The sequence below is a fragment of the Schistocerca serialis genome, chromosome 7, assembly GCF_023864345.2.
Source record: "Schistocerca serialis cubense isolate TAMUIC-IGC-003099 chromosome 7, iqSchSeri2.2, whole genome shotgun sequence".
NCBI lineage: Eukaryota > Metazoa > Arthropoda > Insecta > Orthoptera > Acrididae > Schistocerca > Schistocerca serialis.
This window is the reverse complement of record NC_064644.1, coordinates 73,231,152-73,250,646: the sequence shown is the minus strand read 5'-3', so window position 1 is coordinate 73,250,646 and position 19,495 is coordinate 73,231,152. Positions and strand designations below refer to the sequence as shown.

At 41.6% G+C, this 19,495-nt stretch overlaps 1 protein-coding gene across 1 annotated transcript in view; it reads left to right on the top strand.

The window, feature by feature from the left end:
• Positions 1-4,598: 4,598 nt before the first annotated feature.
• Positions 4,599-19,495, top strand: part of LOC126412894 (uncharacterized) — a 745,825-nt gene continuing 730,928 nt past the window's right edge. Inside the window, exon 1 of the mRNA XM_050082784.1 lies at positions 4,599-4,736. Within this exon, the coding sequence (XP_049938741.1) occupies positions 4,599-4,736 (138 nt within the window). The remainder of the gene's footprint in view (positions 4,737-19,495) is intronic.

Genomic DNA, 19,495 nt, shown 5'->3' with positions numbered 1-19,495 from the left:
CCTAATACTGAATTTTTTGATCAGTATTTTAATACAAAATGACCTGGTAAAATATTTTCACGCAATATTAATTATATATAAAACGTACTATTGTAATTTACAATTTATTCTCTGGGACACTGCTTTCATTTTAAATATTAAAACACAGTTTTAGCTCCTCCAATTAATTCACAGCTGTATTCCACATTGCAGATCCGGAAAAGTGCTTTCACTTCGAACAATTGTACCATAACTGGCACTGTATTAAAATCCACGTGAGTCTCATCAAATTATCACAAATGATTTAGTAAGCTGGATATGCAGCTGTAGCAATACGTAAAATTAGTTACGTGCTGATCTAAATCTGTATGTAACTTATTTAAGACTTTTATCACTATCTGCTTTTCATCGGCATATAACTGTACAGTAGCACCGATCTTCGTGCCGTGTGAAATCATAATAACAAAACACACAAATATTTGTTTCTGTACTCTTCTTTAATTAACTAGGAACACTGTTGTGTGGCAGATATTCTCGCTTCGTAGGTTTTCGTGAAAACTATACTGCTGGTTTTTGCTATTTTACAGCACTGAACATCGCTCAAATGTCCTTCCTAGTCGTCAGAAATTTCAGTTACTGCTAATATTCTTTCAGCTGCAGTTTCTTCCCTAATTATCATGTTTTCTTTCTCTGTTCTGTCTCTTCATAATTGATAACTTCTCGTAAGCGAAAGAGACATCGGATTTAAGAGAACATATTAACGTGGATCCATATATTGTTAATAAATTGGCAACAAACGCTTCATCGTTCTTCTGCACCTCATCTCCTTAACATCGCGTTTCCCAGTGAAAATATTGACATCACTATCGGTGGTGTGGTGGTGGCTTTAGTGTGCTGAATGAGTGACAGTAGTATTGGTCATAAATACTGAACGTGTCGAGACGCCTTATGTACTGGCGGTGTCAGAAGAGATCCGGACACTACGATTTGTAAGCGGAGATTTGCGAATATTCGCCAGCTCGGGGAGGGCCGTCCCTATTTTCGATGGGTGGGTGCCCGAACTATCTGGCAAATGTTGTGTCCACAAAATCTCCCGCAAACACATTACCTCCGCGTCCGCATTTCTCCTGCATTCGAGGTGGCAGTTGATAAGACAGATCTACATCGAACCTTATTTGCATTTCTGACAATGTTTTAATGCACATAAATGAAACGAAAATATATTCTGTTTTTTAAAAAAAATATATGCCTGCAAACAGACTTATTGATGTTTCAGACTTTTTATATCTTTTTAAAACATTTAAAATGTAATAAGTGATGAGAATGTTAATGCTCCTATATTATAATTGTGATGCTTGTGGTGCATAAAAATGGATCATGTTCATGATGGTGGTGCGAAGATGGGTGCAACAATGGACAGTTGTGTAACCACAGAAATCAACAAACAGTTATTGAAGGGGAATATGGAGGAAAACGGAAGGATGAGGTGAGGTGGAGCGTTGTTGAGTGGGGATGGAATGTAGTGTGTAGATGCAGTGGCTTCACAACTGGGTGGTAGCAGTTGGTTGAAGTTCTGGCAGAGGAAGATGGGTAAGGCAAGCGGGATCACAGAGGTGGGGTATGGATATATGGCAAGTAACTTGGGGTGGGTAGGATGCTGTGTGCTGGGATTGGGTTTTGAGATTAATGTTTTGAATTTGAAGGTGGCATGCTGGTATTGGATGTGAGTGGTGAAAAGTAGATGGAGGTCAAAGGGGAGGCGGAATACTTGTCTAGCTAGGCTTTCGAGGGGTCTCTGCAATTTAGGGGAGGCAAAGATTGCGACGACGTCGCCTTCTTGTTTTTATTTCTTCCGACGCCCTGCGTTGTGATACTGGCTGAAAAATGGAGTGTGGAAATGAAACACTGACTACTTTAAATAATGCAGCCGACAGATGCACAGTTTCATTTCACAGTCTTTTACCTACACTGTTCACAACCTCCCCCCCCCCCCCCCCAATATTACACATTATATATATGGCCAGTGCCCTATTGCTTGAACTTTCCATAAACCTCATTAATAGTTGCAGGCAAAGCTCCGCAAAAGTTACTGCTAGAATAGTTTACTATTGAACATCAAAGAGCAGTGAAAACCTAACCACAGAGTTCTTCAAGAGTAACAAGGTACTTATGGAACAGTCCTGTCATTGTTTTCTCAATCACTGCCTAATTGTGTTACACTTATTTCACTGATGTATTGTTGCTGATCTAACCAACACAGGTTCCTCGTCTGAAATTCGACAGTGGACTGACAGTCTTGTGATCAAAAAGCGGGCCCTTATATATCCTCACAATAATAGGTAGTGAAACTGCACATTGTTCGAAGTTAAATTTACAGAAATTACAATTAAAACTTAACTCATTAAATTAACTAATACATCGAAAAATTGGTTCTTTTAACAGTTTCTTCTACTACAAGGGTTAAGCCGAATTATTTTTTTAAATCGTAAAATTAACAAATATCGTTACGCAAAAAATACTTTTGACAAAATTGTTAATTACTTAGCAATTAATCAAGGACTGGCTTTTCTAACATGTTTTCGAATAGAGCCAAATAAATACTTTGAGAATTAGTACAGAATTTATATTTGTTTATATGTCAATAATAGAATTTAAGTTATGAAACAATTACTGATTTTGCCCTATAATGAAAGATACTAACCAGGAATAGTCAAAATTATTAGAAAATCAATTACATACATAAAACTAAGCACAAAATTAGATCTGGTGTTATTTTCTTTAAAACTGAGGGCCAACCTTCCTCTTTTATGAAAATACAGATTACACTCGCATATATAATTGTAATTAGTTAAAACTGAAAAAAACGAATTAAGTACGCAGATGGCAAAACAAGAGGGAATATTGCTTCGTCACAAGATCCAGACAGTACTAGGTTTCCGGATGGTGGTATCTAAACAAACAATAACTCGCGGATTATTTATTATACAAATTATAGATTACGATGTTGCATAACGACAGTGTCAAAGTTCTTTTCCTCAATATACCTCCTGAGTAGATTTCAGTATGGCACTCTCTGGAAGCACAAGAAATATCCAGACGATATTCCACCTCGTTCCATGAAGGCTGGAGTATATTTGGTGTAATTGTTACCGTAACATTCCTTGCAGCATCCTTTACGCGGTTCTTGAGATGGTAAAGACATTCGATCGTAACATGGTAGACTACGTTTCTCATAAAACCCCATAAGACAAAATGTAATGGGGCTAAGTGTGGAGACTAAGCAGGCCAGGCCGTTGACCCACCTCTGCCCCGAGCATTTCTCTATTCAGAAAAGGCTGAAACTTGGCGTTGCTCCTTCCTGCTAGAATACGGTTTCACGTGTTAGTTGTTGGAGGACATATTATACGATCATATCCAGGTACAAACTGTCGCTTCTAAGAAGAAGAATGGTCCGATCACCATGTTACGAATTAACCCGTCTCACACGTTGACTTGCGGTGTGTCCCTCTCCAGGTGGTGCTTGGGCAGATTAGCGATTTACAGGTGAAGATAATGCTTCAAGGTTATGGCCAGGAGGTTTCGGGCTTTGTGTTGGACTACAATGATGTGTCTGTTTCATGTTGGTTCTACGTCAAGGGATAGTCGTAAATACTTTAGTGTGTAAGTGGAATGCAAAAATGCTAGTATGTGCAAGGTTAACTCCCCCTATCCCAGTTTTTCTGGCATGACACGACTGCGCTGCCTCCCTGGCCAGGTCTTCAGTTTCCATTCTGGTGTAATACGCCAGCTCTGCAGTCATGGACTGTGCGTCTGGTCCCGGCGGAGGTTCCAGTCCTCCCTTGGTCTTGGGTGTGTGTGTTTGTCCTTACGATAATTTAGGTTAAGTAGTGTGTAAGCTTAGGGACTGATGGCCTTAGCGGTTAATTCCGATAAGATTTCACACACATTTGAGCATTTGAATACGCCAGCTCCGCCTCGCTCATACGGCAGTGTGCGGATGCCGTCCGCAACGGCAAGCGCGCACGCACTGCGTTCGGCCACGACTGGAGACACGAGGCGGTAAGGGGAGGGCGTGCCCCTGGGCGCCCCTGGAGGCCCTTCGCCGGCGACACGCCCAGATGTCGCCGCTGATCGCGCGTCTGCTTGTTGCTGCCGCAGGTGAGGAGCGGGCGACACAGCTGGACGCGGCGCCGCGCGGGCGCATGCGCGGCGGCGGCCAATCAGCGTCCGAGCCGGCGGCCGGCCTCATGATGGAAGTGGTAAGTGCAAGTAGTGCGGCCGCTGGCCCTCCCACCGCCCTCCCCTCGCCGCCCCTTCCAGGCTGCGACGGTCCGCGGATCCCGGTCGCGGTCGCCCCCCCCCCCCCCTTCTGCCACGCTCGCGCGCGCCCGTGTGCGTGCGGCGCGCGTGTGTTGGCGCGTCCGTGAGTGCGCGCACGCGGTTGACAAATTATACGCGTGGCGCGGAGCGGAGGGGGCGACAGCCGCGGCTCGGGCAGTGTGCGCGTCGCCGGCTTCGGGCGCAGTCGGGGCCGCTCGGGCGCGATCGTGGCGGGCGCGCGGCTGCTCGCCTCCGCCAGCTGTGGCAGTAGTGAGGCGGCGCGCCGGTGACATGTGACGATGCTGATGCATAACAGCGCCGCGACGCTGGCCGCCGCCGCCGCCTCCGCCACGACTGCCGCCTCCCAGTGCCGCCCCCGGCTTCCGCCCACGCCCGGCGCCGCCCCCGCCCCGGCCTCGCGCCTAGCTCCGCTCAACGTGAGTCTGCTGGCCTCAGTGCCTGCCTGCGCCTTTGACTGTGTCTGTGTTTACGTCTCCAGCCCGCGTGTAGCTTTCGAGTCACAATGAACTAAGGCAAGCCGCCTTCAGCCGCTCGTATCTCCTTAGGAGAAGATCTTATACTCTCCTTGGACACTGAATGACTGACAGCTGTTCTTTAATTTTTTTACCTTTTTGCGTCACAAACTCAATTGAAAAGCACTTCACAATGCCGTGTCCGATTCCGACCAGCTAGTGGTCATCCTCATATTGACAATAGATAAATAAAGAAGTAAATTTCTACATAATATAAAAAAAAATCAATCCTGCCTACAGACACATGTTGCAAACGGTTTCCGTAGCGTTGTCAACAATACTGAAGGCAACAAGAGATGCACTTCGAGGTTTTTTAGGCTGACTGAAATACTCTTTGTTCTTTCAATAAGTTTAAATTAGCGTAACAATATTTACTTCTGCAGTTTTATGCTTATATTCACTAGAGGAATGTGAAACGAGTGATCAATAAAAAAAATTTAAAAACTCAAAACTTTTATCCCTTGCTCAGTATCAGCATTTACAATGAGGCGGAGGAAGAATGATGGTGGTTCGTAGGCACACGATGATGCTGATACATTTAACAAGAAAATTGTGGGACAGTAGTAATAATTACAAATATGCTGTGAGGAAATGATCCCATAACAGCTATCCATCCTGACAAACGTATTGTCACATAGACATCGGCGTAAACCTCATATTCAAGTTTGTTTGCGTGGCGTATTTACGAAACTAGTACCTCATATTTAATTTTACTAACGAACATTAACGAAGCTGATTATCACTCACCTCGAAACCAGTTACGGCATTGTGATTATGCTCTTGTAATTGTGTATTAAAAATATATAAAAAAATATGTATTCGTTTATTCTCCCCTAGGATTTCTTAAATTATGGCCACACAATTGGTATCGTTTTGAGTTTCGACTTATTTCGAGGTCATCATTAGAAGACCTGTTTAAAAATAAATAAAATGACAACTGAAACAAACTTATATACATACTTGAATGCGTTACACATTAACTCTCCAGCTGAACATGCACTTAGAGACGCTGATAACCTAAACATGTCTTCCCTCTCATTGTTGAAACTGAAGACTACAGTTGGCTAATTAATAGAATGAAACATAACTCCCAAATCGCAAACAAGATTAAAAATATTCGTCACATAAAACTGACTATTAGAGAAAGTCTTCTCTCACTGACAGCTTGTAGGACGAATATTATCTACTGGTGTAGAAAGGCTAGGCGTACACTAGAAATATAGATGAGGCTCGTCTTGATAACGTGGTAGTAAGTCGAAACATCAGAATGATCTGAGGTTCATATATCCAATAAAAACTTGTACATGAAAATAACTTGCAACTATTTCGTTTTGTATAAAATTGCACGCAACGAATCCGAACTCTACCGCTGTGCTTTCATACCAAGCTCGTCACTTAGTCTTGGGACGGATAGTTGGCGGTGATCTAATCTGTGTATATCCCCACTAGTTATGATGTGTACTTGTCGCAAGCTGCATCTTGCTTACGAATCGTGAACAAGCAATTACTCTGCTAGTTATTTCAACGAAACAAGTATGTCACGTGCTCCAGCAAGGGATGAGTTTATCGAGTACTTGCTTCATTTTATACATAAACTCGCCAGTTTCCCGAATGCCAACATTCTGCGCGTAGCCTGGCGCCTTAACTATGAGTATTATGTCTGAAAGTAGCGTGACAAAGGAGAAAAAGAGAAAAAACGCCCTAATACTTCCTTTTGTACCAAAATGTAGCGATCGAGTCCGAGCTCTCCCGTGTCACGTGGTCCGCGGAGGGGTATGTGTGCCGTGTTTTTGTTTTCATTGGCAAACAATCTTCCGTTTCTCTAATGCTACTATTATATGCATGCTCTGAAGGCTAATTTTGTTTATTGCATGTAAGAATGCTTTGACAAAAAAGAATACGTGAAAAACCTTCGCCAGTTCTTCCCTTTGTATCAAAATATACAGATAAAATCCGGACTCTACGTATACGCCTTCAACGACTAACTATGTTTATTTGCGTTGCCCTGCTATGTTCCATACTAATTTGCGCCATTCTTTGCACAGTTACTTTCGAGGATATATTGGAGTCATAACATTTACAAATGTGTGTCATACCAAAAATTGCGTTGTGTCTTTCCACAAGACATTCTCAATGAGTTCTCGTACTCTTTGTTGAAAACACTACTGATTCCTTCTTCCCTTTCCGCCCCTAAAGTTTCAATGGTACGACACTTACTGTTTGCACAGGAATGGACAACAAATAGTCAAAGATAAAACTTATTGGAACAACGATGCCGCTGTGCAGTAAACAACACATAAAAAATCGAAATGTTTCTTAGCCGGTTCTGTTTTTTCACTTGGTTTACTGATTGGAGTAACAAACCAAACGAACAACTTCGAACTAGCCACTGGAGACGAAGGTTTCCTTTATCAAAACACACACAGCGATCACTCTTGACTGACCACCGAAAAATTGTTGCATAGCTACTACTATAAATTGCCCCGCACACAATTTACATATCTTTTACTGTTGTATCAAAAACATATTTCATTTATTATGTCAAGAAGGTGAAACGAACTCGAAAAACTGTATCTGCCTCTCAAGTCCTCAACAACGGATAAATCAAATTTGGAAATCATTACAATATTTTTAGTAATTTAAATAAGAAACGATCAAAGCGAACGCTGGCGTAAAGCCAGTTAATGCTGAACGTAGTATTCGCTTGTGCTCATGAAAGATTAAATCCAAGTCGACATGAATGCAGCAATTAGCTTCCAGGAGAAACGCTTTTTCCTAGTACTAGTTCACACAAATTAGTTAGTAACATCGTTGTCACGGCTATACTCGAAACATAACATGCGACACGTATCTCAAATAAGTGATTAAATAATTTCCGTTACATATGCTGTAGATTAACAACATTTTTAAAGGCTACTTTAATTCGTTATTTAATACTTACTTGCTGTTTGTCTCCTGTTGTTATTGTCTCAGTCTCACAGTATTTGCCACGAGTTAATGTATTACACATGATAATCACACACAAAATCTGTAATTCTTGTTTACGTATGCAATTTTCACACTTTCGCTGTTGTAGTAGTAAAGAGGGAAATAAAATAGCATACATTTTTGTTAAATTGAATTTCTGTTGCTGACTGTGTTGTTTGTGTACTCAACGCAAAATCATTGTACAGTAATCGGAAAACGATTAATGTTTTCATTTTACTGTGTCAGAGTTGTACCTTATCACGAAACACAGTTAACGCACAGAATTACTCGTTAAAACAGACAAATCATACTGAGGGAATGAGGAAGACCGGGCACTGCCAACAACGTCACTGCAAAACAGTTACGCAGAAATTTATGCAAGCTACAAAGTGTCCATCCAGTCTGCAACAAATCTAGTGGAGTACTCTGATACTATAATGCTATCCTTACTTACGTGCCTTTTGCTAGGCGCTCCCCAATCCTCACTACAATTAGAGCAATTACCTACAGCTTACAACGAAACTCTACCAGTTACAAAGGACAGTCTCTATGGATTTCACAGGCTGCCGAGCTGCCGTGTACCCTACTAGAGCTTACACATTTGTCATTCAAAACTTACAGGAAATGCGGGTATCATTCGTGATTCAGTTGTGAAAGCCTAGACTGCATCACAGAACCATCATTTAGCAACATTTGTATGGCCCGTTGACTGTTAACAGGCGTAATTCGTTCGCCATACATCTCTCTCTAGGCATGTGCGCTAACGACTCTCGTCCGTCATGTTAGTGACTGTTTTCTTGTACCTCGGTCTGCGTTTCTTTTCGGCTAAACCTAACTCCTGCACCGCCCGCTGCGTGTTACTAAATAACAGTAAAACGCTATTTCAAAGCGGACTGGTTGTGAATGTAAGAAAATTCGCTGTGTCATTTGCACATGGAATAAAAAGTTCATTACTGTTTGTTTGGGAACGCTATTTCCGTCGGCTAGGTTATTTCAGCGGCATTTCAGCTGCTGGTGAATATTTCAATTGTTTGTCGGTAGCTGGAAAAGTACAGACTTGATATGCACGTCAGGAACATGAGAATTCAGTTGAGCGTCCTAGGGGAATATTTTATTTTAGACTACTGTCTTTATCTAGATCATCTGCATGCCTAACTTGTTCACCAGAATAGAAAGTGGGGCCTAACAAGGTTTCTAGAACTCTAGATAACATCAGATGGTCTTAAGGTCTGCTTCCAAGACTTAGATCTTGCAAGGAGCCTCTCGCAATAGTTTAAAGGGTTTTATGTCAGCGGAAAAGACGAGGAACGAATCTGATACGCGAGGGTAAATTTCTTCATCGTGATGACTCTCACTCACGAGACATCAACCATATGAGTATGCTGTCTCACTTTTTCTTTGCTGCTATCAGCCTCCTGAACGAAATTTACTTTTCTTTCATTTATCTCTCTTTTGAATTCATAGTGAAATGCACACTACTTTCAAGAATCCTCAAGAATTCTCTTTTTTACACGTTAAAATCTCTATCATCTCGTTCAGTCTATTCCTCCTATAAAATTATTAATATTCCTTATTACAACACAGATTGTATTGTTGGGCACAGTGATGTCTACTCCAGATTATTTCAGTGTTCCTCAGGAATGGGCTTGGTGACTTGAATGACTTTACGAGCTTTACTGATCTCAGAGCACTAATGATGACGCGGATGACTTCTGTGCTGTCGTCCCTCATTCGACTGACCTCTATGCTCAGATTTCAATTTTTTCTGAGCCACCTTATCACTAACGTTCTCATCACGAGGGCATCAGACGTAGGTTAAGACACACAATCTTTCACGTAGCTGAATTCTGTGCTGAAAACGATGTCCATTCCAAACGAAAGGTTCTTTTGGATGTTGTTTGTGTACAGTCAGAAGCTGTATGTCACCTGAAATGTCTGGGATTAACAACCATTTTAACTACATTTTTCTTTTCCATCTTGACTTAATTTTCCTCCGTTACATAGCCACAAAAAAGTGGAAATCAGATTTTTCTACAACGTCACATTTCCACCGGTTTTCTGTGACGCTTTTCTTGCTGCTCCAGAGGAGAATAAACTAATTCAGTAACTTGAAAGTCTCATTACAATTCACTGAGCTGTCGGCCTCTGCTTACTACTTAATATTTAGCGTAGTTTCATGGACTGGTAGAATTTGTTTTCAAATCAGTCTTTGGAACAGCGAGAAAGAAGTTGAAAGGAAGTAAGATCAATCAGCATCAAGGTTCGTATCTGAAGCATCTAATGTAACACCAAATTAATGTCCACATCCCGAAGATGGGTGTAAAAAATATCCAGAACTGACAAAGTGAAATAAAGTAGTATCAGAACTAAAATAACGATCTGTTGCTAGAGGTACACTCATCGGTAATATAAAAGATCTACACTAATCCATTATTCCAAATATCACAAAATTACTGGTTAACATACACATTACGGGAATATCAGTAGAGATTATCTCATTCCTTGAACATAACTATGTTGTATACAGCAGACAATACGAAGTTGCGGTATCTCAATGGTCTGTTGTATTGTACCCGTACGTCTTGAATCCAATGGAGGGATAACCGCAGTTAAATCGTCTTTTGAACAAGCAGACAATGCTTGTCAATGATATGATTTATTTTTAGTATTGTACAACGCCATAACATAGGCCTTTACGCACAGATTATTCTAACGAAGGAGAATTCCTCTTACCATAATGTATACTTTCTAACTAATAAAAAAAATACATGCGTAGGTAGGAACGGATTAAAAACGAACGAAACGTGTAATCAGAAATACATTCATTGCTTTTTTTCTCCGGTTAAAATTTTATTTAAAATTAAACTTGGCGTACTTAGTAGCTGGATGTGTTTCATACTGTGCTCTAGCACAAAACTTTTGTAACTTTATTAACTGCAGCATAAATCATCCGTTTCCAGTGCCCCTGTCTGAGGTGACGCATGACTGTAATTTCTTAAATAAGGATCTGATCTGCACTTGTGTTCATACAATATTTTTCATTTCTCACGTTGTGACGTATGCATACAAAAAATATAAACCGCATTTAATGTTGTTAATTTGTTTCTTCATTCGATATCATTTTCCTGCCTCTTATATTGGGATTGTAACCTTATTTTAGAAATTTTGATTTAATATTCAGTTGGCAACGGTATCACTATTCATTACTTTCAACAAGAAATGAGGAAGGATCATCGAACCGAAGAAAACTCCTAGGCGCTAATTTGCAGTCATCAGCAGACGCTGAAAACAATTATGACCATCCTTCGATTTTACACTTGTGTAAAAGGTCATTATAAAATTTGATGAAATACTGAAATAAAGCTGCCTCCAATTAATCGCCAAGAAAGAGAGAGAGTTTGAGAAAAGGCATTGGGGAAGGAGTGAATCCTTCAAATCGACAGAGATTGTTTGTCTAATAAATTTCTATGTTGTTGCATGTTTCTGTCTGATACATTACAGGCATTCAGTCAGTACCTGTTGGTAGGTAACTCATCGGTTTACACATATTATAATGTACAGCTCACGAATGTGCGTAGCTTGATGAGTTTTGACATATTTCTATGTATGCAGAATAAATTAGTAAAAGAAATCATACCAGAAACAAATTTCTTTTGCATTACTTAATTACCAGGCGGGTACTTAAGTATACTTGCTTAAGATGCCTGAACTTGTAGGTATCGACACAAACCATAAAACCCAAACGCTCTGAAAATGTAATAGGGAATTTAATTATAATAGCACTTTTCTGTGATGTAACACATTTAGGAGTACTACAACACATATTGTAATATTGGTTGATTTTGATTTTGTTTGTTATTTTATTTTTAATATAATTGCTGTTTTGTGTTATGACAAAGGTGACAGATGTCATGAGATATTTATAAATTTTTAAAAGAAATCAGTATCAAAACAATGAAAGTTGGTATCCAGGGGAGTCGGATTCTTCTTTACGAGAACAGCACTCTCTTAACAGGTTTGTTGTTGAGCCGTGTATTAGGAGTATTCTCTTCTTTAGAATTAATTTTTGTTAATTGCAATAAACATAGCACCGTCCTAAAGCGCTCGCTTATGACTGGGTTCTTTGCTGAGTGGATGCGTTATAGTCAGCCAGTTACCTCGTCTCTGGAGATTTGTTGAGACCATACTGCAAGAATCATGAGGTTGTTAACCACAGATACTTGTAATGTTCGTGGTTAATATGATTTATGACCCTCATATGAAGCTTTTGGACTAAAATATTCTTTGTGTCTCAACTGAGTTCCCCAAAATATGGTCCCTCATGGCGTTAGGGAACGAAGGCACGAAAGAAATGTAAACAAGCTACAGGACTGACTCAGGACAGTATTCTGATCTGACAGGTAACTGCCATTCAGCTTCTGCGGGAGGTCGTTAGTGTACACCATCGACGAGAGCTCCTTTCCTGTACCACGCCCCAGTTGCATTCTGCGTGATTAAGGAGAATGCCAGCATAAACAGATTCATGAGCAAGAAACTGTTGGTATAGTTAGAAGATGGACGAAAATTTGACTATCCAAAGGCTGTTTTAGTCCGCCATCACATATATTTTATGGTACATGAAGCTAGTTATCAGAAAATAACAATATCACACGTTAGTTGCATATGATGTGGCCCACAGTCTTCATTCTAACATCTACCCTACGATGCCAAAATCTTGGAGGCACATTACATTGGCTTCTCATATTTGATTGAAGAAAAAGTGCCGCTAAATTGGAAAAAAATATATTTCGAGACCCTTATATTTAACCTTGGAAAAAAACTGTTTCTGTTGTCTTCAGTTGCAAGGCTGCTTTGATGCAGGTTTCCACGCTACTGTATCCTGTGCAAGCGTCTTTATTTCTGAATAACGTCTGCAACCTATGTCCATTTGAACCTGCTTGCAGTATTGAAGCCTTGGTCCCCCTCTACAACAGGGCTGTCCAGCCTCTTAACTTACTTGGGCCACACTGTAAGAAGACGGGTATTTTTGGGCGAAACATAATGTATTATCGCGAAATATGGGAGAGAGTGTCACAGAAATGATGTAGGATTTGGGCTGGAAATCATTAAAAAAAAGGTGTTTTTCGTTGCGACGGAATCTTCACACGAAATTCCAATCACTAACTTTCTCTCCGAATGCGAAAATATTTTGTTGAGACCGACCTACATAGGGAGAAACGGTCACCACGATAAAAAAGGGGAAATCAGAGCTCGTACGGAAAGATATAGGTGTTTATTCTTTCCGCACGCTATACGAGATTGGAATAATACAGAATTGTGAAGGTGGTTCGATGAAGCCTCAGCCAGGCACTTAAATGTGATTTGCAGAGTATCCATGTAGATGTAGATGCAGATGAAATTAACACCAAGGAAAAAAAGAGCGGAAGGGACGAATTAGAGAACAGCATCGTGTGATGGGAGTTTCATTTTGAAAATATTCAATTTATCACAGCTTTACATAAATGGAATTTTATGACTTTTTTTATACCAGTCGTGTGATAGATGCTCACTTCTTGAGCCGCTGTGATACTTGCTTTGGGCCACATGTGGCCCGCGGGCCGTGGGTTGGACATCCCTTCTCTACAATGTCACCCCTCCCCCACAATGTCATCCATTACTACCAGCCTCATTACAGTTTAAGAGCTTCTATTCTCTTCTTGTCTCAACTGTTTGCAGTCCACGTTTTACAATCGTCACCCTGGCAGATACATTCAGAAAAGATTACCTACCATTTTAATTTATACTCGAAGTTAACGAACTTTTCTATTTGAGAAATCTTTTTATTTCTACTGACAATTGTCTGTATTTTATATCCTCTCTACTTCCAGAATCGTCAGATATTTTACTGCCCCAGTAGCACAACTCATCTATTACCTTTAGCATCTCATTTTCTAATCCGATTCCCTTAGAATCTCCTGTTTTAATTCGACTATATTCCGTTACTTTCCCCTTAGTTTCATTGGTGTTAATCTGATCTTTACAAGTCTTTTGCCGTCTCTTGCAAAATTAGAATGTCGTCGGCAAACCCGAAAGTTTTTATTTTTCCACCCTAAACTTAAATTTTCTTTCCAAATTTCTGCTTGGTTTCCTTTACTGCGTGCTCAGTTCACAGACTGAGTAACATGTGAGGTAGGCTTTAGCCCTGTCTCAGTGTTGCCTCAGTCTTGCAGTTTACAAGTACAGTTCTCACGGTACGTACTGAGTGTTTAAATGTCTAAGCCACTTCAAGTCACGTGCTGCAATCGTCATACGAAAGTGAGACACCCACGACGTATGACCACCAGCTGGTATGAAACACGCTGAGAACGTGTTGCAAGTCTCCTGCAAATATTCGTTAGAGACCGCTAGTTCCCTCGCCCCCTCGCAGCAGCGGCTGCAGCAGCTGGGAGGGTGGTTGCGGGGTCGATTGCAGCTGACCCCCTAAGGGTTTCCGGCATGAATGGAACGGAATAGATACACCTCCTTCGCGAGGTGAACTGAAGAGGTGCTTCTTTTTTATTTTTCGTCTTGAAAAGAAGCGTGTCGTGGATGTGGCGTGCGGTAGAAAGCTCGCGCCGGACAGACGGTCGCTGGTTTTTTTTCTTTATTTATTTTCTTTCTTCTCGTTTTTTCTTGCCGTTTTCAGAACGAAAACCGCGTCTTGTTATGACACGCAAGTGAGCTTAGTGTGTTTTACCTTCCGCGTGAGTAAAGACAGTATCCACTACTGACCGAGCGAGGTGGCGCAGTGGTTAGCACACTGGACCCGCACTCGGGAGGACGACGGTTCGATACCCCGTCGAGCCATACTGATTTAGGTTTTCCGTGATTTCCCTAAAGCGTTTCAGGAAAATGACGAGATGGTTCCTCTGACAGGGCACGGCCGACTTCCTTCTCCATCCTTCCGTAATACGATGGGACCGATGACCTCGCTGTTTGGTCCCTTCCCCCAAAATCAACCAACCACTACTGAAAATAAGGTCGTAGCGAAGAATACGTACTTTCTTGCTTCCGTTTCAGCTGACGATTAACTTGAAATTATATGTTGGCTATACCAGTATAAAGGCAGGACCACCAAGACTCTTATGTCACTCAAAACTGGTACAGAATATATTTCCTTTCCACGTGTATGAAAAGCTGATGGATTCCGCGAAAGTTTGGCACTGTAATTCGTTGTGTTATTGCATTTTATTTTATTTGGATGCCTCAAATATTTCTAAGTCCTCATAGAAGCAACCTATAGAAAAGGTGAGAAGGGAACTGCTGATTGGCTCAGTACCACTGGGATACTGCTGCGTCAAGAGTGGCGTAAACATCGCGTGTCAGTTGCCCCGGCGGCGTTGATTTCCGTGGAGGGTGGCAAAAGCATTCAAACAGCCGCAAAAACAGCACAAAAATCCACACATTCTACGTCTTTTTTGTCTCTAATTACCTTGGATCTACAAAAGTGGTTTTCCTTATACAGGTGGGCTATAGTGGCGCAAAAAAGTACCACAGGACTCTTACAAAAAAGTTGCTTGTTAATGAAGATGTGAGAAAGCGCTGATCTTCGTTTTCTTGAACCCCTGGTCACTAATGCATACATGAAATGAGATGATATAGGCTATTTTATTAACAAGTCAAAAGTGTGTAGCAGGTGTATGATAATGACCTGTCTACAAAGTAGAAACGAAATTACTGAATCCAAATCCGTGTGGCGGCGTGATTGTTTGTCAGTGTGTGCATTTTTTTCTGTTTTCGTTTTAGGTTTGGCTTCGCAGCCATACAGCGCTATATTTAAGACCTTAGCTATTTTAAATATACCCATCACGTTTCGAATCTGTATTATACACAGTGAGTACCGTAGATGTAACACCCCTTTTATTTTGTGAAAGTTTCTAGACGTCAAAACGATATTTTCAGCAATAGATGGTAAGGAGAAAGAACGTAGCTTTATGTCTTCTTAGCTCATGCATCAAAGAATGTTCAAATGTGTGTGAAATCTTATGTGACTTAACTGATAGGGTCATCAGTCCCTAAGCTTACACACTACTTAACCTAAATTATCCTAAGGACAAACACACACACCCATGCCCAAGGGAGGACTCGAACCTCCGCCGGGACCAGCCGCATAGTCCATGACTGCAGCGCCTTAGACCGCTTTTTTTTCTGTAATCTCATTTTGTTCGTTTTCGTTCGTTGTATCGGCTCGGGGTGGACGTCGCAAGACATCCGTTTCAGTTCGTCGTTGATCCATTAACTCAGTTTTTCTTTTTATTACAGAGGGCAGCTAATACTCTGATCGAACACGCTGAGTTACCGTGGGGGCTCCGCTCGGCTAATAACGCGCGGCACCTCATGTATCAACCGAATTATTAAAGGAAGTGTGGTTTTCTGTGTGGAACGATGTACTTAGTGTTCTAACAGTTGCTAACGTTGGTGTCGAAAAGTTTTGCAAACGCCATCCGGAAACCAGCTGCTCTGGAAACACAAGGCAGCCACGTTCGACTACTGAGACGTAAATACCGCCAACTCCGGCTGACGTTGCAGACTCCGCTGTTGTACGCAGCCAGAAAATCAGCCGAGGCCACTTAAGTAAAACGTATTTCCTCTCCGCCTTACATTGTACGGCGTATAGCTAGGGTCAATTACGATTTCTGTAAATGGAACCTTGTGCTAACTTTGAGGCATCAGGCTTAGTACAACTATTGAAAATTTGCGTACGGCCCCATGTTTAAGTGAACAGCTTTCGTGGAAATATGCAAACAGAGAAAAGGCCTGATACAACTACGAAGCTTGCCATGAGTGCCCCACTCTGTGGTGTTTACGCCGCAAAAACAGATTCTAGCCACCTTGCCTATTTCGAATATTTTTGTGAAAAAGTTTCAGCAACCATATGGACAAGTGTAGTGTCACTGTAAGACATTTCGAATGTCGGTCAAAAAAAGTATATCGCTACTTTGAAAGGATACCGTAATTGCTCCGGTATTTGGGTTGGTACAAAACTAAAGAGGATTAAACATGACCCGTAAATTCGGAAAGTTTCGAGAGGGGATTGCTAAAAAATAGAGAAACTTTAGAAAGGCGTTTTTAATGCTTCAGATGTTCTACATGGTCTCCCCTCACTTTAAGAAACGCGCAGGTCATTCATACAAGCCTGTAAAACATTCAGAAAAATCCTTCTTTGGGATGTTCTTGAACTCGCACGTGACATTTGCTTGAGTTGCTATCTCATCAAAGCGTTCGCCCTTCATATGAATTTCTGTACGTTATTGATTTTCTGGTAAATTCGTATTTATAACACCAAGTCTCGTCACCCGTGGTGATTCTCCCCCGAAAAGAACTGTTCGCGTTTTTTATTTCTATCAAGTCACTCCAGGCGTCCACGCGACGTTGATTTTGTTCGGCAGTCAGGGTTCGTGCGACAAACTCTGCACACACATTTTCTGTTCTCCAGAACATCCTGGAATGTGTCTTGCACACATGCTTTAGAGATACTGCTCCACAGCAATTTGTAGTACAACAATGCTTTCACGTACGACCGCACGTCCGCTACTTAATACTACCGGGCGAGACTTGACTGACGGTACGCACATCATTTTACATTTTGTTACTTCAGGCTGCCGCCTTGGTTACTGCGCTAACGTCGCTTGTATACGCTGGTATATAATCACTCTAGGAACTTTTTGGACGAACGGTGCACAACAAACTACGTCTTATTCTCTTTACTGTTGTTAGGAGCGGGTGGTTTGGAGATTAGCATAGCTGACTTTCGATCACGGTGCCCCCCTGTAACGTGTCTTTACCGCTTTGTATAGACGTAAGATGTAGATAGATAAAATACGAGATCATTTAAACTCTCAGATGGCTAGTACCATATAATGTCTGTGGTGTCAACGCCAGACACCACACTTGCTAGATGGTAGCCTTTAAATCGGCCGCGGTCCGTTAGTATACGTCGGACCCGCGTGTCGCCACTATCAGTGATTGCAGACCGAGCGCCGCCACACGGCAGGTCTAGAGAGACTTCCTAGCACTCGCCCCAGTTGTACAGCCGACTTTGCTAGCGATGGTTCACTGACAAATTACGCTCTCATTTGCCGAGACGATAGTTAGCTTAGCCTTCAGCTACGTCATTTGCTACGACCTAGCAAGGCGCCATTACCAGTTACTATTGATGCTGTAAAACATGTACCGTCAAGATAAATGTTCACCAATTATGGATTAAAGTTAAGTATTCCAGCAGCTACGTACATTTTTTGTTAGTATAATTCCCTTGTCCTGTTCCAGACCTCACGCCAGCCTGCGTGAGCTTAAACGCGTGCCTTTCGGCTTCCTCATAGTGGCTTGGCTGTCTTGCCAAGCCACAACAGTGTCAACCAGGAAATATGCCGCATCCATGTCCTACCAAATCAACAGTAACAATGATCAGATCATTAACATGTCCGTACCATACCACTAAAATAAAGATTGCATTCCTCTTCCATATACATGTAAAAAAAATAGAACCCTACCACGAGTGACAAAAAATTAAACTTTAAAACTTTCTCTTAATTGTATTTCCGTGTGTGTGTTCTTGAGTTTTGTATGTCTAAATGTAATAATCATCTTTTCCCACAAAAAGTCAAAATAATATACAAAACCTAATAAACAAACACTAAAGAGCTCAGTTAGAGGCACAGTCGCAAAAATAAACGGGCTCTGATAACAATAGGATCTGGCTAACACTGAAAACGATACATTTGTTTTCTAAAACATCAAATATGTAGTTTGTGAAGTTGTAATTGTTAATCTGCAAATAAGAGCAGATATACGTATCTGTTGGCGGAAGGACCGAGAGTTTCTCCGCTCGAGACTGGGTGCCTTCTCACGATTTCATCATTATCGACGCGAAAGTCGGCTAAGTGGCGTCAAATAAAAAGACTTGCAACAGACGGCCGAATATCCCAGATGGTGTCTCCTGGCCAATAATGCCTTACTCACATTTTTTCCTTACTATCATTTGCTGAAAACCGCATTTCGTTCGATATCTTGAATTATTCACGAAGTAAAGTTGGTGTTTGTGTGTGTGTCCCCATGTACAAGCGGTGCTCAATAAGTAATGCCACTTGTTTGTTCTCGCCCAATTTCTGTTGGTAACACGCGGAATTTGTTGTGAGACATCGTGGAATATTCCCGCTTCAGCCCTTATTCTTTCATTAAGTTCCAGTTGGTGGCAACGATACGCGTAACCTTCAAAATGTCGTCTGCAACGGAGGTGCGTTCAAAGCGGAGAGCTGTCACTGAGTTTCTTTCGGTGGAAAACCAGAGCCTCGCAGATATCCATCGGCTCTTGCAGAATGTATACGAAGAACTGGCAGTGAACAAAAGCACGGAGCGTCTGTCATAATCGCAGAAACCTATCCGATCTCCCTCGGACCGGCCGGCCAACATAGCTCTGTCTCCTGTAATGTTGAAACGTGAGGACACTCTCGGTCGAGGTGGTCGAAAAAATTTCAAAGTGGCTCTATGGGACTTAACATCTGAGGGCATCAGTCCCCTAGGCTTACAACTACTTAAACCTAACTAACCTAAGGACATCACACACATCCATGCCCGAGGCAGGATTCGAACCTGCGACCCTAGCAGCAGCGCGGTTCCTGACTGAAGCATCTAGAACCACTCGGCCACAGTGGCCGGCGGAGGTGGTCGACGGATGA